This window comes from Lampris incognitus, chromosome 2, assembly GCF_029633865.1.
Source record: "Lampris incognitus isolate fLamInc1 chromosome 2, fLamInc1.hap2, whole genome shotgun sequence".
NCBI lineage: Eukaryota > Metazoa > Chordata > Actinopteri > Lampriformes > Lampridae > Lampris > Lampris incognitus.
The window spans coordinates 131,197,021-131,221,444 of NC_079212.1; the positions used below are offsets into that span (position 1 = coordinate 131,197,021).

Sequence of the window (24,424 nt, forward strand, 5' to 3'; positions counted from 1 at the left end):
CACGGGAGCCACATCTCCACACTGTTGTGTGTTGTAGGCAGGGCCATAGCCAGGGTAAAAGTTTAACTGAAGTCCAGAAGCACAAGTAGAGTGGTTTTATTTTATAGCTGTACATGAGTACTTTTCTTTTACATTTTTCCCAGGAAAATTTGAGTTTCAGACATGTAATTTCCTGCATTCTGGTGATTTTTTTAATGCATGTGGATCACAATGTAACCTATGAACAGCAAGTCGACTTTTAGGACAAATAGTTGAAAATATTCTGGAAAAAAAGTGTATCTTTACTATTTTCTAAAATAAATAAGTAAATAAAATAAGTAACTCTATATCTTATGCAGGAAGTGAAATCTGAAAGATTGTAGACTGCAAGGTGGTGACAGGGGAGAACATAGCTAGGCAGCATCAGATGGTGGTCTGTACGGCTTTGGAGATCAAGAAGAGGAAGAGAGTGAAGGCAGAGCCAAGGAATAGTGGAAGTTGAAGAAGGAAGAGTTCAGGGAGGAGTTAACACAGGCATTTGGTGGTAGTGAAGAGTTGCCAGATGGCTGGGCAACCACTGCAGAAATAGTGAGGGAGACACCTAGGAAGGTACTTCGTGTGTCATCTGGACAGAGGAAGGAAGACAAGGAAACTTGGTGGTGGAATGAGAAAGTACAGGGAAGTACTCCAAGGAAGAGGTTGGCAAAGAAGAAGTGGGACAATCAGAGAGATGAAGAACGTAGACAGGAGTACAAGAAGATGTGGCGTAAGATGAAGAGAGAGGTGGTGAAGGTGAAGGAAAAGGTGTATGGTGAGTTATATGAGAGGTTGGACACCAAAGGAGGGGAAAAGAACTTGTACCAATTGGTTAGACAGAGGGACCAAGGTGGGAAGGATGTACAGCAGGTTAGGGTGATGAAGGAAAGTGATGGAAATGTGCTGACAAGTGAGGAGAGTGTGTTGAGAAGGTGGAAGTAGTACTTTGAGGGGCTTATGAATCAAGAAAATGAGAGCGAAAGAGGGTTGGATGATGTGGGTATAGTGAATCAAGAAATGTGGTGGATTAGCAAGGATAAAGAGAAGGCAGCTATGAAGATGATGAAGAGTGGTGTGGTTGGTCCAGATGACATACCTGTGGAGGCATGGAGATGTTTAGGAGAGATGGCAGTGGAGTTTTTGACAAGATTGTTTAACACAATCTTGGAAAGTGAGAGGATGCCTGAGGAGTGGAGAAAATCGATCAGCCACAGCATGAAGATATGGGAGTGAGCAGTGAAAGCTAGGTTAAGAGGAGAGGTGATGATTAGCGAGCAGCAGTGTGGTTTCATACCAGGAAAGAGACCTACAGATACGATGATGCTTTGGGAGTGTTGATGGAGAAGTATAGAGAAGGCCAGAAGGAGTTACATTGTGTCTTTGTAGATTTAGAGAAAGCATATGACAGGGTGCCGAGAGAGGAGGTGTGGTATTGTTTGAGGAAGTGGGGAGTGGCAGAGAAGTACTATGTAAGAGTGGTGCAGGATATGTAGTATGAGGGCAGTGTGACAGTGGTGAGGTGTGCGGTAGGAGTGATGAATGGGTTCAAGGTGGAGGTGGGATTACATCAAGGATTGGCTCTGAGCCCTTTCTTGTGTTGTAATGGTGATGCACAGGTTGACGGACGAGATCAGGCAGGAGTCCCTGTGGACTATGATGTTCGCGGATGACATTGTGATCTGAGGAGGCAGGTTGAGGAGAGCCTGTAGAGGCGGTGGTTTGCACTGGCGAGAAGAGGAATGAATGAGAGGGAGGACAGCGGAATGGTGAGGATGCAAGGAGTAGAGGTGACGAAGGCGTATGCGTTTAAATACTTGGGGTCAACTGTTCAAAGTAATGGGGAGTGAGGAAGAGAGGTGAGAAGTGAAGAAGAGAGTGTAGGCAGGGTGGAGAAGAGTGTCAAGAGTGATTTGCGACAGAAGGGTACCAGCAAGAGTGAAAGGGAAGGTTTACAACATGGTAGTGAGACAAGCTATGTTGTATCGTTTGGAGACAGTGGCACTGAAGAAAAGAGAAAAGGCAGAGCTGGACATGGCAGAGTTGAAGATGCTAAGATTTTCATTGGGAGTGATAGGACAGGATTAGGAATGAGCATATTAGAGGGACAGTTCAGGTTGAATGGTTTGAGATAAAGCAAGAGAGACGAGATTGAGATGGTTTGGACATGTGCGGAGAAGAGATGCTGGGTATATTGGGAGAAGGATGGAGCTGCCAGGCAAGAGGAAAAGAGGAAGGCCAAACAATAGGTTTATGGATGTGGTGAGTGAGGACATGCAGCTGGTTGGCATGACAGAGGAAGATGCAGAGGGAGAGATGAAAACGGATGATCCGCTGTGGCGACTCCTAATGGGTGCAGCAAATAGAAGGAGAAAAATAACATAAGTAATTGTGACATAATCTGACTCCCTATGATTTTTCATCTGCATCATTATCATTATTTTTATCGCACACATAACTTGAGGCAAGTGTTCTGGTTAATTAGATTGGTAGCCTAGGTGTAGACAAAGGTGTAGTGCATTATAACTGAAACGTTTGGAAATATGTGCAAATTCAGATGAGTGAAAGAGTATGTAGTGAGCTAGGTAGCCCATGCAGACCAGTTCAACAGATATGTGAACATGGTAAATTATAAAAAATTAATGTTGACCTAGGGTGACCATATTTTGGTTTTCAAAAAAAGAGGACACTAAGTAGTAGACACTAAAATGTTGCTCACTGCTGGTAGGCTCTTGTTGTTCTTATCCCTCCGGCCATCAGATGTGACAGAAATCCGGTCGCTTATCACTGAGGAATTACTTCTAATTGGCTGAAATAAGTCATGTGGCAGATCGATACGACCACTAGGGCCTACAGAGAATTCCCTCAGATTTGTTGACTGTCCTGCCTAAGCTATGCTAACATTAGCCCAATAGATACACTACCGTTCAAAAGTTTGGGATCACATTGAAATGTCCATATTTTTGAAGGAAAAGCACTGTACTGTTCAATGAAGATAACTTTAAACTAGTCTTAACTTTAAAGAAATACACTCTATACATTGCTAATGTGGTAAATGACTATTCTAGCTGCAAATGTCTGGTTTTTGGTGCAATATCTACATAGGTGTATAGAGGCCCATTTCAAGCAACTATCACTCCAGTGTTCTAATGGTACAATGTGTTTGCTCATTGGCTCAGAAGGCTAATTGATGATTAGAAAACCCTTGTGCAATCATGTTCACACATCCGAAAACAGTTTAGCTCGTTACAGAAGCTACAAAACTGACCTTCCTTTGAGCAGATTGAGTTTCTGGAGCATCACATTTGTGGGGTCAATTAAACGCTCAAAATGGCCAGAAAAAGAGAACTTTCATCTGAAACTCGACAGTCTATTCTTGTTCTTAGAAATGAAGGCTATTCCATGCGAGAAATTGCTAAGAAATTGAAGATTTCCTACACCGGTGTGTACTACTCCCTTCAGAGGACAGCACAAACAGGCTCTAACCAGAGTAGAAAAAGAAGTGGGAGGCCGCGTTGCACAACTGAGCAAGAAGATAAGTACATTAGAGTCTCTAGTTTGAGAAACAGACGCCTCACAGGTCCCCAACTGGCATCTTCATTAAATAGTACCCGCAAAACACCAGTGTCAACATCTACAGTGAAGAGGCGGCAGCGGGATTCTGGGCTTCAGGGCAGAGTGGCAAAGAAAAAGCCATATCTGAGACTGACCAATAAAAGAAAAAGATTAAGATGGGCAAAAGAACACAGACATTGGACAGAGGAAGACTGGAAAAAAGTGTTGTGGACGGATGAATCCAAGTTTGAGGTGTTTGGATCACAAAGAAGAATGTTTGTGAGACGCAGAACAAATGAAAAGATGCTGGAAGAATGCCTGACGCCATCTGTTAAGCATGGTGGAGGTAATGTGATGGTCTGGGGTTGCTTTGGTGCTGGTAAGGTGGGAGATTTGTACAGGGTAAAAGGGATTCTGAATAAGGAAGGCTATCACTCCATTTTGCAACGCCATGCCATACCCAGTGGACAGCGCTTGATTGGAGCCAATTTCATCCTACAACAGGACAATGACCCTAAACACACCTCCAAATTGTGCAAGAACTATTTAGAGCAGAAGCAGGCAGCTGGTATTCTATCGGTAATGGAGTGGCCAGCGCAGTCACCAGATCTGAACCCCATTGAGCTGTTGTGGGAGCAGCTTGACCGTATGGTATGCAAGAAGTGCCCATCCAACCAATCCAACTTGTGGGAGCTGCTTCTGGAAGCGTGGGGTGCAATTTCTCCAGATTACCTCAACAAATTAACAGCTAGAATGCCAAAGGTCTGCAATGCTGTAATTGCTGCAAATGGAGGATTCTTTGACGAAAGCAAAGTTTGATGTAAAAAAAATCTTATTTCAAATACAAATCATTATTTCTAACCTTGTCAATGTCTTGACTCTATTTTCTATTCATTTCACAACATATGGTGGTGAATAAGTGTGACTTTTCATGGAAAACACAAAATTGTTTGGGTGATCCCAAACTTTTGAACGGTAGTGTACATTGGCAGGGGGCTTTATGAGGGTGTCAAAACACTTTCATTCACAAAATGAAATCATGTTCATTCATGCACATATAATGCAAAACGTCAGCCTGAGAGGGGGAAAAAAAATACCGAGGATCAGACCTCGGCGACCTCGTAGCTGGCTGCGGGGGTGGTTGTTTGCTATTTGAGCAGCATGTGCAAGGTAAAGGCCTGGAAGTAGGCGGAAAGCCATCAAGTAGAAGAACACTGGTATATAAATGATCCCTCCAGCCACAGATCTTCTTGTTCCTCTCTTCTTTCCAATCCATATCCTCTTTCTGTTTCCTTCCTGTTCCTTGGCTCCCACCTTCATGTTCTCCGACTCTCTTTCTGTTTTTCTTTCTCACTGGGTCAAACATGCTTAACCTTAACTGTTGTAAATCAAAGCAAAGGGCTGCCCGCAACATAGGATCCATCAGCAGCATTGCTCCAATGCACCCTTTTCTTTTCTGTTCTTTTCCTTTTACGTACTGCACGTACCCATATGTTTGATCTAGCGTTTCCATTGTATTAGCCTTTCTTAATCTGTATTTTGGCATTATTATTGTTTACAAAACACTGTAATGATGTGACATGGAATTTAGCCAGATTCTTTTTTTTTGTTATTTCTTTTTCACCACCCATGCCGTCCTTCATTTGCCCTTCACCAGAGCATCCCTCTCCTCTACCCTTACACCTTAGAATTTCACTAATAGCTTGTCTTGCAGACATCATGAATGGAAGGATGACGGAGAGGTGAGAAAGACAGATAGTACCAGTGAATCTTTCAGCCACCACCTGCTGATGCCCTTTCCGTATCCCTTCATGTTAATAACCGAAAAGGCAGATACGACTGAGAATAAGTCTTTCACTGCAAAGGGACAAAGAGATCAGTTTATCTGCCATTTTAACCGCTACAACCAAGTTGTCTCCTGTTTCTCATTACACTCATATGTTAATCTAAATGGATTAATATCCCCAAAAAAGGATTTGATGAGACTTCGAAGTACACATGAGGATATATGCTCAACTCTTTGGAGAATTGGAAAGTTTTGGTCTTGCTTTGTAGCACGGATGGCTGGATGGATGGATGATACAGATGAGTGATACAGATGGATGTATCAGAGATTTCTACAATGACATAAACTTGGAAGTGAATATCCCCTCTAGGATAAAGAAATGTTTGGAAGGGGCATGCGGGTGGTGTGGCGGTCTATTCCGTTGCCTACCAACACCGGGATGGCCAGCTGGAATCCCCGTGTTACCTCCAGCTTAGTCGGGCGTCCCTACAGACACAATTGGCTGCATCTGCGGGTGGGAGGCCGGATGTGGGTATGTGTCGTTGTCGCTGCACTAGCGCCTCCTCTGGTCGGTCAGGGTGCCTGTTGGGGGGGGGGGGGTAGCATGATAGCATGATCCTCCCACATGCTATGTCCCCCTGGGGAAACTCCTCACTCTCAGGTGAAAAGAAACGGCTGGCGACTCCACGTGTATCGCAGGAGGCATGTGGTAGTCTGCAGCCCTCCCCGGATTGGCAGAGGGGGTGGAACAGAGATCAGGATGGCTCGGAAGAGTGGAGTAATTGGCCAAGTACAATTGGAAGAAAAGGGGGGGAGGGGGGCCGTTGGGAAAATAGGAGTGAATAAATTGGAGGATTCATTGCCAAGGGTATCTTACGAAAGGCTTGGTTTTGGTCTAACTTTTGGATCAGCTTGCATATCAGCCAAAAATATACTGGAATTTAGGGACTTTATAATTTGGTGTGAAAAACAGTTTTATAGACATTATTAAACGGATCGAATGTCCTTGAAGTGTCAAACCTCAATTAAGATCTCAAGAAGAAACACGAGCAGACAATCCCACAAAACTATTCATGGTTTCAAAATTCAATTCCAATGACGGAAAAATTCAAAGCCATGTCAGACAGGTTTGACGATAACCGTGATTATTTAAAAAATAAAATATGTTAATAATACACATCTGATGATATCGTGTAAATAATCCAGCACCTCTTAAGTAATTTCCATTTTCTGTTCTTCACTTTGACATGGTCAGTGGACGTTAAATCACAGTATATCAGAGTGGTTAGTTGTGAGCCTGTGGTCTCCCACACAAACTCTGTCCCCCGCTCCCCGCAGGTGATTTTGTTTCAGCTGACATTGTATTGATGGCAGATGTTAGACCTCATGGAGCTTTTGTTTATCAGTTCATCTGGTAGCCTTTTCACTATCCATGTTCTTTTTCTACGCTTTTGTACAGTTATGGTTACAGACTCTCTCCACCTCTCTACACTCATATTTTGAGTGTAATTAAATCGCCAAAAAAAGAGACAAAAAACAAAAGTTAGAGATGAATTTGACTGAGAGCATTTTTTTAAATTTATTTTATATAGATATCGCGATAATATAATCATCATGAATTCTTTTGGCCACGATAATTGTTTAGTGAAATTCTGATATCATGACAGCTCTACTTGATATGTGCACATATACACTGGAACATAAATATTGTGGATAAACAGCCAAACTTATCCATCCACTTACTCAGGTAGAACTCTGCATACTAATATACAAATCACTTGACTTTCCACTTCTCTGTTCCTCACATAGGGAATGATAGAATTGGGGGCAGCCTTCGCGAAGTGCAGACAAAATAAAACAGTACATTAGAAATCAACAAACTGAACAAAAGAATGCAATTCTGTCTCAAAAACACTCTTTGAAGTGAAATTTAATTTCTCCGTTTTTGTCTCTCTTATAGTTAATTTTAGATAGGCAAAAAAGAAAAAATAGGGCCAATTCTGGTCAAGACAGGAGAGTTCTGCTTCTCATTAGAAGAGGAGGAGGAGATGGAGGGGATAAAGAGGAAGGGCAGAGGCAAGAGGAAGAAAGGGCAAGGAAGGAGAAGGGTTGAGGAACGGTAGGGGAGAAAGAGGAGGAGGAGGAAGAGGGAGTCCCACAGTTAGCAAGAGGGCATTTTGTGTGTGTGTGTGTGTGTGTGTGTGTGTGTGTGTGTGTGTGTGTGTGTGTGTGTGTGTGTGTGTGTGTGTGTGTGTGTGTTTTAGTGACTCCTTGTGAACATGCAGTTTGTCATCAACCTGTCTCCTTCCTCTGAGATAGATCAGTAACGCAGTAGTGTACTAGTGGAGGCTCTCAATAGAGATATCCCCTCCCTTTGCCTTTTTTTTTGTTTATTGCCTCTCCTTAAACCCCCCCCCTTGCCCCAAATCGCTTCCCCCTCTCTCTCTATTGCCCTATTCAATATCCAACCAATTGTATAGATGTACAACAGGCTAATAGTGCTACCTTGTGGTGAGATACAGCAACTGAAAGCTTGTGCAACAATGCAACAATTTAATCAAAAAAGCAACTTAATCATTAAAATTCATTAAATCTTTCTTCTTTGCTACGCTTTCTTTCTGTCCCCACAGATTTTGTTTGATCAAGCTCAGAGGTCTATCAAGCAGCAGCTCCATACCTTCATCAAGGAGTAAGTATGGGTTGTGTGTGTGTGTGTGTGTGTGTGTGTGTGTGTGTGTGTGTGTGTGTGTGTGTGTGTGTGTGTGTGTGTGTGTGTTAGTTGTCTTTTTAGGTCAAGATTCACACTTTCACCTGCTGTGCCCCTCAATTGTCACTCTTTGTGCAAAGCAAGGCAATAATGATCATTTTTACTTTGCCCAATCAGTTGTATTTATATTGACAATTTATGTGTGTGCACTTTGCTTATCCACGAATGGTCTACTCTAATTTAATATGATTATAGTAAGCTGCATACAGCTGGCTATAGCAGTCTGTTGAGCTCACAGGTAAAGTACAATTTAAGGTGGAAAAAAAGTCAGTTTTGTAGATTTATCATTAACATTTATAGTTAACACCGATTGTCTGTATTGTATACTATATAGCAAGCCTTGAGCTTTCCATCTCGGACAAACTTAATGACCTGGTATGTGACTAAAGACACCTCTTTCAGTTTAATATTATTAACTTTGCAGGCATTACAAAGCCTCCAGACCACCATTTTTTATGGATTGGTTCCTTTAATCCAAGTTTGGGATGAAAAGCTAGTTTTAAAGACCGCAACAAAACAGATTAACCCAGCCCTACTGCTGTGGTACAAACATAAATAAGATTACGCTTATTATGTTGGAAGAGGAGAACCTGAAGTTCCCTCGTTTACAAGAACTAGATTTTAAAGTGCTGGAAATTTCCCCCTATGTGTACTTACAGAGATATGTGCATACCATTAACTTGTATGGAAACACTGAGTATATATATATATACACACACACACACACACATATTGGTTGTTGAACATAAATTCACTATAGCCCGCTCACTTTGTCGCTCTCTCTCTTACTCTGCCAGTGATGTTCGTAAATTCAAAGAGACTAAAAAGCAATTTGATCGGTTGCGGGAAGACATGGAGCTGGCCCAAGTGAAGAATGCCCAGGCTCCCAGGAACAAGGTCCATGAGGCCGAGGAGGCAACACAGGCCCTCATCCTCAGCCGCAAAGCCTTCAGGCACCTGGCGTTGGACTATGTGCTGCAGGTACAACACACACACACACCTGCCCTTAGAATATGTACAAGTACAATCAAATACTGTATGACACATACATACAGACACATATGTTTTTGTAAGTTCCTCTCAAGAAGAAAATGATGTCCTTGTTTGGAAAATGCAGAATAGCCTGGAAAACATGTCCCAGATTTGTACATTTGTACGCAAAAATTATTAGGCCCACCATCTTCCCTCTTTCAATTAACACAGGTGGGTAGATGTAATCCTGGTAAGAAAAAAAAAGAAAAAAAAAAGATGTAATCCTGGTAGCTAACCATTCATCAAACTTTTTAGGAGGTAGAAAGCTATGCCTATAGGGTGATACGGATACCTATTTGAGTACGCCATCACAAACTGAAGTGGCAAAAATCGATTGCACCTTGCACATATGCATTGTTGACCTGATCCGAGCAGGTGGGTGGCAAATGGTGCAAATTAGGGTCATCTTTGACACCAAAATGCACCCCCCCTCCTTTTGTCACTTCAACACACGGAGAATCATCATAATGGCAACAGGCGCTCTACAAGGAGAAAATGCCACTCTGCGTTGCATTATGCACCTGTACGAAAATAGGGTCCTCTCTCGCTCTCGCTCTCGCTCTCACTCTCAGTATTATTGTCCAGTAGGTGGCCATGATAGCAGCACCCATAAGGGCATATGTCGAAACTGCATTTCAAAACATTAATTTCACACTCTGTCACTCTGTCTCCCGCAAAAAAACAACAACCCCAAAACAAAACAAAAAAACTTCATGGCAGCCTGTCCAGGGTGTCTTCCCACCTGCTGCCCAATGACTGCTGGTATAGGCTCCAGCATCCCCGCCACCCTGAGAGCAGGATAAGCGGTTTGGATAATGGATGGATGGATGGATAAATCTTAACTCATGGGGCTCTATTTTCCAGGTCATACCGCAGTGAAGGCGCCAGCATTAGTTCAAGGTGCAAATCGATCTAAGAAGTGGCCAATACTCTTTTGCTAATGTTGGGACATGGTGCACTTATAAAAGGGTTTGATTAGAAGGAATAAATTATCATTAGGAGTGGTGGAGTCTGTCTTCATTTACAGCCAATCAAATCAGCTCCTCTCATTCCCATGCGGAACTGCCAGTTTCGTAATGGATGGCGGAAATCCAGCCGGGCTAAGGCATAAAACTTCTCCCAGGAGGAAAGTGTCACTTTGATTGAACAATCAGAATGAAGTAGTAATAAATTGCTAAAAAGGGGCAATTCAAAATTCACAGACGGTTTATGACTATGGCATACAAGTTGCGTGTGAAAGTGATTCGTGCAGCTCAACTTAGACCTTCAGCTCAGGTCAGGGAGTGGGCTCCGGGCTGGGCGAGTGAGTGAGTGATTCGTGCAGCCCGAGACCTTAAACTCTGGGCTTAGCGCGAGTACTGAGGTGAAACAAGCGCAAAGTTATTGCTTTTCTCACAAGGCAAGGTTAATACAGTAATTAACATGATACAGTTCCACAAATGCAGTTAATACGAGTTGCACAATCGTGACACGTTGTCCCGCCTCATCGTTCGCAGTTCGCACTAGCTAGCGGGAGAGGCGAGTAAATGAATGTCTCTCGACTCAGTAAAGAGTGGTTCGTTTCGAACGATTCGTTCATGACTCACACATCACTAGAAGCTTTTGTCCTTGTTCTGGAGGTGCAGTCGCCAAGTGCGCACACAACAGGTATTAACACCAGCTCCAATGTGATACGAGACAACACACCAACATGATGCTACTGTTTAACATGGCTTCGTTCTCACTAGTGTATTTCTCTCTGTCCTGTGCATTCTATGAACATACGTAGCAGGAGACCTTAAATAGTGTGATCACACATCAGTTAGCCTAGGCAATCAGTTCGTTCTCTCAGGTTGAATGAAATATTGAAATCCCCGTCACCATGTTGTTTTCCATGCATAATGACGCACATCGTGTTTTATGTTGGAAGACAGTGATACAGTGCAGATATTTTTTGTGATTACAAAGGTTTAGCACAGTAGTAAGCACTTAAATTATTCACGAAATAGGCCAACATTCCATTCCGTTCCGTTCCATTATCCAATGGCATGTGTGATTTTGGATAAGTGTACGCTTAGTGCACCTTTGCCTAAAGCCCGGAAACTACCACACAACGCCTGCCTGTGCTAAGACGTGGTTTGAGATGCAGGCATAATATTTGGTTATAACTGACACTAAACTAGCACTGCACGACCCGATTTTGACTGACAATCCCTCTACTGTGTCCCCATGCCCCTTTTTGGCGCAAAAGATGCCGAGCCCGGAAATCAGCAAACGCGCCCAGGCGAGAGAAAAACCACCTTGCACCCAATGAAATTGTCACTACATCGCGTTAGCGCTACCGCCGGCCTTGCACCATCCAGAAACTAAAACCCAGGGTCTCATGACAGTTTAAGTATAATTATGCTTGACGTTACAATGGGAACTTTTAGTATTTTCCCCTTTTTGTCAGATAAACGTACTTCAGGCTAAGAAGAAGTTTGAAATCCTGGATGCAGTGAGTAACCCAATTTCATCTTGACTAATGTAATCTGGACTTGTGTATGACTTTACATTTGTGTGTACGCAGAAGTGTGCCAAGAATTTGTGCAGTGTATGCACTGCTGTGGGCTTGTTAATGCAGAAGAGGAAACCTTTGCTATAACTATGTTCCCTTCCAGATGCTGTCCTTCATGCGTGCACAGTACACTCTGTTCCAACAAGGTTACAACATCTTGGATGAGATTGACCCTTATATGAAAAAACTGGCTGCCCAGGTGAAGGACAAACTCACAAGCACACACTCAAAACACACAGACATGCATACAGTCTTCTGCATGCTCACCAAAAGACACATTCTCATACATATACGCAGAGATGCACATGCGCATTTTGGTCTTTTACAGTAAGGTAATATAGCAAGGCATGTTTTGTCTTACAAGTAGCTGAGGTGATGACCTGCTAGACTGCTTTAATAAAATTTAATAAAATTCATAAATGAGCACAGAAAACAGACACACAAATAGGCCTAAGGCTAGGCCAACAGCTTACCCTGTGTTAATCTGATTCCATGATTAATAAATATTCCTCATAGAATCACATGTATTCTTTCTTACCTTTAACAATGACCAAGACGCCCTTTCCTCCTTGCATTCCTGTGTAAATTCCTTGACAATGTTTGTTAAATCCATCTGGCAACTGAGCTGGCCTTCAGTGCTGAGAATCGCTAGTCCAGGGAGTCTGTCCTGGGACATATTGCTTCTCAGATAGTTTTTGATGATTTTCAGTTTTGAAAAAGATCTCCCAGCACTTGCTGCAGTGACAGGAATGGTTAAAAAAAAAAAAAAGCTTGAGAGCCGTAGCCATGTCTGTTACACTAGGCAGAATAGAAGCATGTCTGGTGGGACGGACACCTATCAGAAAAAAAGTCAGCATGGGTTAAAATATACACAGTCCATCTTTGGAGAATAGCATAGCCATTTATGAGAAACCTTACAACCAGACTTAGATCATTTGTAATAATAGTCATTTGAGAAGAACCTGCCATTTTTATCCCTGGGAAAGGGTCCTTCAGGTTTGTACGAATCCAAGTCAAGTAAGGTCCTCTTCACCGTGGGATCTGTTAAATCCACCGGGAAATTAGCGCCGTCTGATGGACACTGTTCATCATTTTCTGCATGTGATTTTATTACCTGGTCTTGATGACCATCATCAGGCTCGGTCTCCATGTCTACCTGTTGGTCAGGAGGGGGCAGCTCGTAGCGTTAGCCTCCATGTTGCTAACAGATGCACCTATTTTTTCCCCTAGTGCTATTGGCATCCCCCGCATTTGTAATTGCTTTTGCAGCCATAAATATTTAGGATATTTTCGGTAGATTCGCTTGATTTTTTCCTTTTGTTTCTCATTTTGCTGTTTTTGCGCTCCACTGAGGTATATTTTCACCTGCTCATTTTGAATTGCTGCTGCAGAATTGCCTTTTCGCGGCCGGTGTTTCACGTGATTTCTGCACAAGGTTAAAATTAAAAATCTCTGGGGCGACTGTGATTGGAGGCTACCATCTTTTTAAAGTGTATTCATTTTAAAACAATTTAAAGGTTGATAGCACAATAAAGGTTTGCTTCCTGACTTTTTTATTTTAAAAAAATAGATTTTTTTCTTTTTATCCAACGTTAGGGGCCCCCCCAGATGCCCCCCCACAGTGCAACCTTACAGACCCCTCCGCTATGCCGCTGTAGTCTGTGTGTGTGTGTGTGTGTGTGTGTGTGTGTGTGTGTGTGTGTGTGTGTGTGTGTGTGTGTGTGTGCGTTTTGGTGAGCATCTGTGCGTGCGTATCTCTTTCTTTTACCCCACTGACAGTTTTGTTTTAATTTTGCTAACTGACTGTCTCACTGACTGACTGGCTGACTTATGGCTGTTCTGGTGCTCCATGCAGCTGGACCAGCTGGTGATTGACTCAGCCGTGGAGAAGAGGGAGATGGAGCACAAACACGCTCTCGTCCAGCAGAGGGTGAGAAAACAACACTTCTCTCCAGCCTCAGTTTTTTTCTCCCTTTTCTGATTCTCCAACAGTCATTTCTGTTTTTCGCCTGTTCGTTTTGCCTTCCTCGCCTGTTATTTTCTAATACTTCTCTTAACACACAGGGGCTATAAAAAAGTATTTGCCCCCTGACTTACTTTACACATCATGGCACCTTGAAATCAGTTTAAGATACATTTATTTGGCATTTTTCTATGTAAAATATCGAATTCCAATAATTCCAGGATCATAAAATCATCAGCACATTGAGAATGTCTAATTTGACTAAAAGTTGATAAAAAATAGTGGCCAGAAATGATAGGAACTGAAAGAGGGGGTTCATCTTTCCCTTAAAACCTTTCACTTTCACAAACAAAAGCTATTCATAAGTGACACAGGTATTTCATGGTGTGGGCCACTGTTCTTTTTCTTTTCCTGTTGTTATTATTTTTACCTTCTATGTATCCAGGGAAGTTAGGCTATAGGTGCCCCAAACTGCATCTTCTGCCATAAACTCCCATTTGTATGTATTGAATAGTCTGGGGTAAGAATTAGTTTAAGGGCCTGCAAGGGAGGTGAAACCAGAGCGATTTTTCTCCTAATTTTCTAATGTCTAAATGCATCATAAAATGTAAAAAACGTGCTGTGAGTTGTTAAGCGGTGTCCATCTAAGTACGCGGGCTGAGTACTTCAACATATACTTAAGTTCTCTGTCATTGGAATTTTACATTTTCCCCCAAATCCTGGGCAAAACCCCCCCCCCCCATTTTGAACTAATTTATTGCGCAAAAAAAAGCAACAAACACATGTGCAAATACTCAAGAAAGAGAATATTCATCTCCACCATTCACAGCGATGTTCCCATATTGCCCAGTTAAATGTTCTCTTCGTATTTTTAAAACCTCAAAACCCAACTCAGCCTGTCGATAGCCAAACTTGGCTTTACGTCTTTTTTGCAGGTTTCTATTCCAGCTGTGAAGCTACTGTAATAGCAATGTATTTTTGGCCCGTCATATGCTACTTTCTGAAATATCGTTGCCCCTCTTAGCATGTCAGGTAATTCAGAAGGCATTAAAATTAACTGTAAAGTGCCTGTCTGTCTGTCTGTCAGTTTGCAGTTGGACATGTATCTTTTTAAGGAAAAAACATCTTATTTTAGCATCAAATAACTTTAAGAATAGAGATGTTAAAGACTGCCATGGCAGCTGTGTCTACTGTGAATTATTTTTGTGATGTTTGTTTAGGAACTAGATCTCCTGGTTCATTTGTTTTGCAAATTCGGTGAGGCAGAAAGAAAGGCTGCAACTTTGATTAGATTTGGTTTGTGTTTGTGTGCCCTCTGATTCCTCCCTTATCAAATTGAGATGTAAAAAATAGGGCAGCCACTCCCTCTATGACTTCTTTGGTATTGTTATTTTAAGGGTGGCCCAGTTTTATAAAACCAACATTACATGTCAAACGAAAACGTGGGTATAGTGTGGGTGAGACAATGAGCATGGCTTACCATCGAGCTGTTGTGTGTTTGTGAGTGCACGTGTGTAAACGCCATCAGAATTGGTTTCAAACCAGGCTGCACCCCCTCTGGCAGGACCATGTCCCTGCAGGGCTGCTTCTTCTTGTGTTGTTGCCCTGTCATTCTTTCAATATGCTGTCAATCAAATATTTAACATCTTAGGCTTGACCTGGCAGCCTTTGACCATGGTCTGACCATTTAAGACAACAGGTTTGGTACGAACCCCATGAGTTTTATCAGAAGCTAAACTTGTGAGCTGATGTTGATCCTTCTGTATTTGATATTCCATATGATGAAAATAAGCAACTTACTGTTGTAATGATGTTTATTCAATGATATGCTTATGTGAATAACTGTTACCTACTTCTTTATGTCCTCCCTTTATCTTTACATCTGTCTGTCTGTCTGTCTCTCTCCACTCAACATGCTCCACTCTGCCATCCTACAGACTCTTATGCAGGTGAGTGGCTCGTTTCTTGTTGTTTCTATTGTACATCTTTAAATCCTTAAGTTTCTGCCTGAAAGGGATCATAAGTGGAGCAACACCAGGCTGCTGATTCAATGTCATGTCTTGTTCCACAGTGCAAAGCATCTGTCTAGGCAACTGGCCCGCCTTTTTTTTTCTTTCAATTGCCATGCCGTCACATCAATAGTCGTTTTTTTTTTTTAATCTAATTATTCGGATCTCTGGATTTAATTTTTTTTATGTGTGACATAGATCAGTGACGGCTGGGGGTGATATTGGATGGGTGGGCTATGGACTAACAAATGCATTATACCCATCAATAGTTCACACCGCTGCAACACCAGCATCACATCCGAGATACGAAGTTACAGCAACGACATTATACCATACCTTGTTATAAGCAAGTGCTGTACAACAACACTAGAGAAGTAATGACAAGAATTGTCTGATGCCAAAAACACACCCTCTCTTGCTCTCTCTCTCTCTCTCTCTCTCTCTCACACACACACACACACACACACACACACACACACACACACACACACACACACTCTCTCTCCAGTGGTCTCTGCAATATTTACACAAACCTCAAACTATCAGGCATTGGCTGCACACATGATAATAAGGTCAGGGCTTTAACACAAGATGAATAACAGGTGGCTGGTAAAAATATCCCCAGTAAGGACATTTGTCTTCCACGGTGCTGCAGTGTAAGATAGTTAATTGAGATGTAGATCAATTCCTTAAATCACAATTAAACAATTTCCAACTTCCTTAATATCCTTGAGCAAAAAAAAATAAATATATATATATACATATGCGTGTGTGTGTGTGTGTGTGTGTGTGTGTGTGTGTGTAAATATATATATATATATATATACATATAGAAGAGGCTCAACCATATATAATGGTTGAGCCTCTTCTATGATGGGGTATTTTTACCTCCCTTACCCTACACCTTGTAAAACAACCAGCAGATGTATGTGTGTGTGTGTGTGTGTGTGTAAGCCTTCCCTTGCCAGTACATAGCCTCTCCTTCACCAAGACTCCTGCCAGGCCTCCCCGTGGCCACACATGGTAACTGGGGTCTTGCGGCCCCAGGCTAACTTGGCAGGGGATCTCGGAGCAGCAGTGGGCCCCAGAGATATGGTGTGCAGGCCCACCCTGGTGGACATGCCCTGGCACCTATCAACCACTGCCCCGCTGCCTTGTGGGTGAGTCTGGAAGACATAAGGCTAAGGGAGCTTACCCCAACAGAAAAGCAAGCTGTGGCGGCACGCTTCGAGGCGGTTCCCGAAAAACTGGATTTCCGGCAGCCCCCTGCAGTTGTGTGGAGGTGCCGGTCGTCTAGGGATCCCCCTTGCCATCGGAACCATCTCCTCTACAATCAAGTCATGTGGCGTTGGGAGAAGCGCACCCCCCATGCCACTTTAAAAACCATCTCTGCGCAGGTATCTTCTGCTATCTGAGTCCCCGACCTCACAAAGTCTGGCGGCGATGGAGTATCCAATGACGGGAGCAGGTCTGAATGAGCTGGGAGCTCTTAGTTGGAACTCTGCACGCCAGCGGCACAGGGCAACGGTCGTTAGCAGCTGGGATTGAGTGGCAGCTGTTTCCGGCAGACCCCTGTGCGTCTGAGCAGCCCTATTTAGGGACCGCACTGCTCACCCCTTTCAGGGAACGGCCTAGAAAAGGTGGCCCAAAAATTGCCCACTCAACACTGCGCCTGGGCAGGAAACCGCACCTGCCGGGCCATTCCACTATGCGGTCGAAAAAGAAACATTATACCACTAAGATTTGCAGCATGGAACATAAGAACACTCCTGGACGTCAGCCATGGTACGGACAGACCTCAACGCAGAACAGCACTTATTGCTAGCGAGCTGAGGCGCTATTGTGTGGATGTGGCGGCACTCAGTGAGACCAGGCTCCTTGAAGAGGGCTCGCTCAATGAAGTAGGAGAGGGCTATACCTTCTTTTGGAAAGGATACCCCCTAGGAGGTCAACACATCCATGGAGTTGGTTTTGCAATTAAGAACAGTCTCTTACCCAAACTCGAAGAAACACCAGTGGGCATTAATGAGCGGCTTATGACTCTCCGTATACCCCTTGCAAAATGTCGATACATCACCTTGATAAGTGCCTATGCTCCAACTTTACCATCTCAAGATGAAGAGAAAGATCGCTTCTACCAGGCACTCGATGATGTACTCATCAACATCCCAAGGAGCGACAAAGTCATTTTGCTTGGTGATTTTAATGCCCGAGTTGGGAAGAATATGCAAAATTGGAATGGAGTGATTGGCGCCCACGGCATTGGAAAAGTCAACCCCAATGGCATAAGACTTCTTAGTCTGTGCTCGGAACATGACCTCACCATCACAAACACCATTTTCCAACAAAAGAATAAATACAAGGCATCCTGGATGCATCCCAGATCCAAACACTGGCACCTGCTTGATTATGCTATCGTGAGGCGGGTTGATCTTAAAGACGTGCTCCTTACAAGAGCTATGCGAGGAGCAGACTGCTGGACAGACCACCGTATGATCCTGACAAAAGTCAGAGTACATGTCCGACCCTTGAGACGCCAATCTGGGCCAAAAAAGAAACCACTCCACTGCGCCAGACTATCCAACAGCGACACCCGAAACACCTTCCGTCGTTCTCTAGCTGACAACTTAGTTGACATTGAACAGCTGATCAACTCAGAGTCTGGGATGGATGAAAAGTGGACCTCTCTGAGCACCACCCTCTTTGACAATGCAGCCCAATCCATTGGCTTCAAAACCAAGAAACACCAGGACTGGTTTGATGACAATGCCAGAACGATCTCCACCCTCCTGGACAACATGCATAAGGCACACAGAGCTGCCCTCAGCAACCCACTATCCCAACCTCTCAAGAAAAAATGGCAAGACCTCCGCTCTGTGGCCCAAGCAACTCTGCGGAAACTGCAAAATGAGTGGTGGATTTTGAAAGCCAACGAAATCCAGGCTCATGCAGACAGGAACGACATGCATGGTTTCTATGATGCAGTTAAGGCCATCTATGGCCCCAGAAACTGCTCCCTGACACCCGTTAGGTCTGCTGATGGAACAACTCTCATCAAGGTTCAGGCCCTGTTAGTGGAGCGGTGGGCCGAGCATTTTAACACCCTGCTCAACCAGCCCACCCCAGTGGACTCAACTGTACTGGCAGAACTCCCTCAACAGCCTACCTTGCAAGACCTAGACCTCCCACCATCTTTTAAAGAAATCCTACATGCAGTCAAGACCCTAAAAAACAACAAAACCCCTGGACCTGATAATATTCCAGCTGAAATCCTCAAGGAAGGAGGCTACCTCTGTACGAGGACACTGTATCTCTATATCCTTGAGGTGTGGCGTCGCGAGTGTGTCCCCCAACAGTGGAAAGATGCCAACATTGTGGCCATTTATAAAAACAAAGGCGACAAATCCATCTGCTCCAACAGTAGAGGTATTTCACTGCTGGCCATTGCAGGAAAGGTCCTAGCCAAGATCATGCTCCGCAGACTAACACTCGCAATAGCCGAACAGGTCATACCAGAGTCACAATGCGGCTTCCGAAAGGATAGAGGGACCATTGACATGATCTTTGTGACACGCCAGCTCCAGGAGAAATGCAGAGAACAGCACAAGGATTTATACATAGCATTCATTGACCTCTCAAAGGCATTTGATACAGTTAACCGGGCCCTGCTGTGGCAAGTCCTGAAGAAATTTGGATGTCCACCCAAGTTTCTTACCATTCTTGGACAGTTTCACTCAGGAATGATGGCCCGAATGGTAGTGGGGAACCGCAGTTCTGAGCCCTTTGGTGTGCAGACTGGAGTCAGACAAGGCTGTGTGCTAGCCCCAGTCCTGTTCAATATCTTCTTAGTCTCTGTTACAACACTGCTACGAAGGAGGCTGGAGAAGCAGGCTGGAGTCACCATTGACTTCAGGCGTGATGGTAACCTATTTAACATCAGGAGGTTTCAGGCAACCACCAAGTTGACCTCTGAGACCATTATTGAGCTACAGTATGCCGACGATTGTGCCCTGGTAGCTCACACACCAGAAGCTCTACAAAACACTCTGTTGGCAGTTGTAACTGCATATAGGAGAATGGGACTGGTTATTAACACCCAAAAGACAGAGGTAATCTGTCAGTTGACTGCCGGCCTCCCAAACCACCCAACAACCTTCACAGCAGAAGGGCAACAACTGGCCACTGTTCCTGCCTTCAAATATCTGGGAAGTATGCTATCCGACACCTGCAAAATAGACGATGAGATTCAGCACCGCCTCAAACAAGCCTCAACATCTTTTGGCCGTCTAAGGAGAAGGGTTTTCCAAAACAGCAACCTCAATCTCCACACTAAAGTGCTTGTTTACAAAGCAGTGTGCATCCCCACACTACTCTATGGATGTGAGGCATGGACCATCTACAGCCACCATCTCAGAAGCCTGGAGGCCTTCCATGTAAAATGTCTCCAGAGGATCCTTGGCATTACTTGGGAGGACGGAGTGCCACACACAGAGGTGTTGGAGCGGGCAGGCAGCTGCAGCGTGGAGTCTACCCTAAAACACCATCAACTCAGGTGGCTTGGGCATGTTATTCGCATGCCCAGCGAACGACTCCCACGAAAAGTCCTTTACGGCCAACTACGCCTTGGTCAACGCACTGCTGGTGGGCAGAAGAAGCGGTTCAAAGACCAAATGAAGACCACACTAAAAAGATGTCAGATCAACCCCTCTTCTTTGGAGGAACTTGCTTTCTGCCGCACAACCTGGCGCTCTCACATCTCAGAGGGAGTGAAGTACATGGAAAACCAGCGCACACAACACCGTGTAGCAAAGCGTGCAAAGAGGCATGCTCGCAAAGCTACCACTACCCCCTCCAACACCACTTTTACATGCCCGGTCTGCAACCGCAACTGTGCATCCAGGATCGGACTATTCAGCCACCAAAGGACCCACAAATAGAAGAAGATGGTCATCATCGGGCACGATGGACAACCAGCAAGCAAGCAAGCAAGTGTGTGTGTGTGTGGAGGGTAGGGCAAAAGAGACAAAATGTTGTATCGTAGAGAAGATTGATTGACTGAGTGATCTGTAGGGAATAGCTTTATGGTCATCACATGCTGGCTGCTGTCACAGCAATCAATAGGCTGTATAGAGCTCTAGTGCAGATGGCGTGTGTGTGTGTGTGTGTGTGTGTGTGTGTGTGTGTGTGTGTGTGTGCGTGCGTGCGTGCGTGCGTGCGTGCGTGCGTGTGCGTGCACGCGTGTTTGGGGGGACGTATATTTTTATGTGTTTGTGTTTTTTGTGTTTTCATGTGTTTGTGTTTATGTAGAAAATCAGGTATTGGTATGTGTATGTGCGCATCCATCTGTGTGTAGGAGCTATTTCATACTTCCATTACTATTAGCATTTATTTATCTCATTAGAGTTGCACCCTCTAACTAGCATCCCTCTGCTGTCTCTCATGTCAACTTTAGATTTGTTTGTACATTTTTCTCGCCAAGTTATGTGTGGGAATCATTGCTGCAATTACCACAGTAATTTGCCAAGCATTTATTTTGCCAAAAAGCTGTTGTTCACAAAGCACCTATCTTCTGACTTTGCACAATTAGTGGCTTGCCTCAACCTGGCATCATGTAGCTTTGCTGAGGGAATTCACCCAGTGTTCTGATTCAAATGTGCTTTGTTCACAGAGAAGGAAAAACGCACAAACATATTTCTATTGGGCCTCCATCTTATTCAACGATGTGCTCATATGAATAATTGTAGCCTTCTCCTTCTAACTATCTCTCTCCCTCTCCTTCTTTCTTCTGTTGCTCTCTGTTTTTGTTTCTTTTTCTCAGTCTCTAATCAGCACATACTGCATACACAAAGACCAGCATGACCAGCTCCTTTCTCTCTCGTAAACACCTACGCACACAGCCCCCCCCCACCCACTCACACACCACCCCCACCCCTCTAAATCATGTCGATTTTCTGGTCCTGCTGTTATCCTGCGTGCTACATTGAAGATGCCATTCGCAAGAAAAGACACAGTGTGAACAAACCAGTTTGAGTTAATGATTCTCAGGAGATGGCTGTTGCATCTGGAAAATGTAACTTGATTGGTTTATAGAGATCAAAGGTCTGACTTTGGTTCCTTTGTATTCTTTTCTCCAGTTTTCTTGAGAATATCTGTCTAATCTATAAAATCCATATTAATTCTCATCTTTTTTGTTATTCAATAGCTGGTCCTGAATCTTGCTGAGAAACAATGTGACCTGTCACCTTCTTCCATTCCTACTGTATCGTATTGTTTGTCTCACATTTTACATTCATCCTCAGAGTTTTACTCATTTTCTGGCTGAGTATCAATCTGTCTTTGCAGTGTTGATGGCATCACGCTAGTGTTTGGCATCACACTAGTGTTTGGCGTCACGCGGCCAGTGTGTCTTTAGCTCATGTGAAACTAATGATTTTCTCTCTCCGGCCTAAGCAGGTCTGTTCCTGACACCACCATATGCTGACAAAGCTCATCGTTAGGGAACAGGGGATTTATCAAGGCTGGGTTGGAGGATCAGAATTAGGATCATGTCCGTGTAGGGATTTGCCACTTTCACGAGCAGGGATATTGAAATTGAAGGCCTGATCTCTGGATAATTTTTAGATCCTAAAACAATTTAAAATGCACTTTAGCTCCCTGTTTGCAAATAATACCAATCAAAAACAGCTGAACAAAATTTTTTTTTATAGTTGTTGTGTCTGAAATACAGCCCAACAGTAAGTTTGGAAAATGTGCCTTTATTCCAGTTAAACAAGTACACCAAAGCCATAGTGGGTCATCCTTAAGGACAGGTTGCATTGTTTTATGAGTCCATGGCTGTCATCAGGCAGCTTTGGCACCACGTCAACACAATCAAAGGGAGTTTCAAGGAGGTAAAGTAGTTATTAAGGCCCTGACTGATGCCAAATTCAACCTCTTCTGTCCCTGGACAGCACCCAGCAAAGTCAACACATGGCATTATAGCACACAATGGAAGGATTAATGTGAGCGCAAGTGACACAGAAAAAAAGAGAAGGCGTAAAAGAATGGGGGATTGTAGCTGTGGCTCGATTGTCAGAATATTTTTACATTACTACCACATTTTCACAGGATAGGTTCCATTTTTTGGTCCCAGATCTTATCTCTTGCTGAGCTTCAGTACAGTCCAATGGGGCAATCATTGAAGCCTTCAAAACTATGACATATCTGCTTTTTTTGAAGCTCATGATATGGTCCAACTTAAATTGTTCAGAACTGAATTACTGAAATTAAACTACTTATTGTAGTTGACGCAGTACATCTCAGCCATCTGTAAAGCTCTACACTCGTGAGAGCAGGAAGCCCCATGGTGTTAGCTACAGCCACATACTTGTAGAGACCACCACTGATGTAACAAGGAAAACGCAATTTCAAAGTGCAAAATTAAGTAATTTTTATCTTGATAAGGTGGTTTCTGACTATCTTTTAATGGCACACACCAAGACATGTCTGACTATACTGTGAGCGTCCCATTTATGAAGGCTTGAACTATTCTCCCATTGGACTGTGTTGAAGCCCAATGAGAGGGTTCAACAAAGTAGTAAGCTTCTCAATACTGAAGCGATCAGAGCTGTTTTTGTTTGTATGATTCTAGATTTTATTTGTGTGTGTGTGAGGATAACATTGTCAGTATCATATTCAAAAACATTGTTATTATTATTAGACTTTATCTTCACTTGATTATATATACATGTTTTGCTGGCTTTTCCATTTCAGTCTTCAGTCGGGTCTTAATGGCACAGATGTGGTCTGTGCTGATGTACTGTGTTCTGAACCTTGGGTCCAGAAATGATGCGACGTCCTATAGCTCCTGGGTGTCAGGGTTGCTATATTTGTCATTGAGGTATGCCAAGACCTTGGTTTTAATCAACCTAGACAGGTCAGTGTCCTCATCATCCTTCAGCCAGGACTGATGTAGCCGGAAGATGGAGACCTGGCTTGAGGTAGGAGATGCTGACATACTCCTCTAACACATCAATAACATCCTGTCAGGTTTGGAAGAGGGGGCATGCATTTCAGTTGCCTTACAATACCTGGGATATGGCCTTGGTCTGTTCCAGCACTCTTGCAATTATTTCTTTGGATCCCCATATTGCTGGGCACTCAGTTATGAGGGTGTGCTCAGATTGAGCTCCCTCTGTGTCTCAGTCATTGTTGCCTTCTTCTTCCAATTGTGGGAGAAGTTCCCCACCAGCTTCTTGCACAGTCCTGTGTCTCTTGACACTGTCATTTTCATTGCATTTTCTGAAACAAATGAGAAAAAAAAAACAATTAAATTGGGGTACTTCATGCAATTTAAGTCATGTGTTACTAAGCTATCACAAGCACACACACACACACACACACACCAATGGTAGGATGTAATCAGTGGCTGAAACACCGGAGCCTGGTCCACTCCTTAAGCTGCGCTGCCTTCACCATGTTCAATGCATTGTCCATCGTTAGGAAGACATGGTTTTCTTCATCGAGGTCCCAGCTGGCTAGCCTTTCTCTTAGGGTGACTGCAATGTTCTCCCCAGCATGGTCATCCGGGAAGGAAGCAGTCTGAAGACAGCGAGCTTTGAGGTCAAATTCTTCATTGATGAAATGCAAATGCATGGCCAGACTCTGATAGGATTCCACATTACGGCTTGACCACATGTCTGTGGTAATAGCAAAAAGCTCCATTGTTTTTAGCTCCACTGTGACTCTGCCTGCATGTTTTATATAGCTCCGGTATGGCAACCTC

At 43.7% G+C, this 24,424-nt stretch overlaps 1 protein-coding gene across 1 annotated transcript in view; it reads left to right on the top strand.

Annotated features, from left to right (window-relative positions):
- Positions 1-24,424, top strand: part of LOC130132122 (arf-GAP with coiled-coil, ANK repeat and PH domain-containing protein 3-like) — a 125,365-nt gene that overhangs the window by 64,377 nt on the left and 36,564 nt on the right. The window contains exons 5-10 of the mRNA XM_056301741.1: positions 7,984-8,042; positions 8,918-9,101; positions 11,584-11,628; positions 11,792-11,887; positions 13,544-13,618; positions 15,589-15,600. Coding sequence (XP_056157716.1) covers positions 7,984-8,042; positions 8,918-9,101; positions 11,584-11,628; positions 11,792-11,887; positions 13,544-13,618; positions 15,589-15,600 — 471 coding nt within the window. The remainder of the gene's footprint in view (positions 1-7,983; positions 8,043-8,917; positions 9,102-11,583; positions 11,629-11,791; positions 11,888-13,543; positions 13,619-15,588; positions 15,601-24,424) is intronic.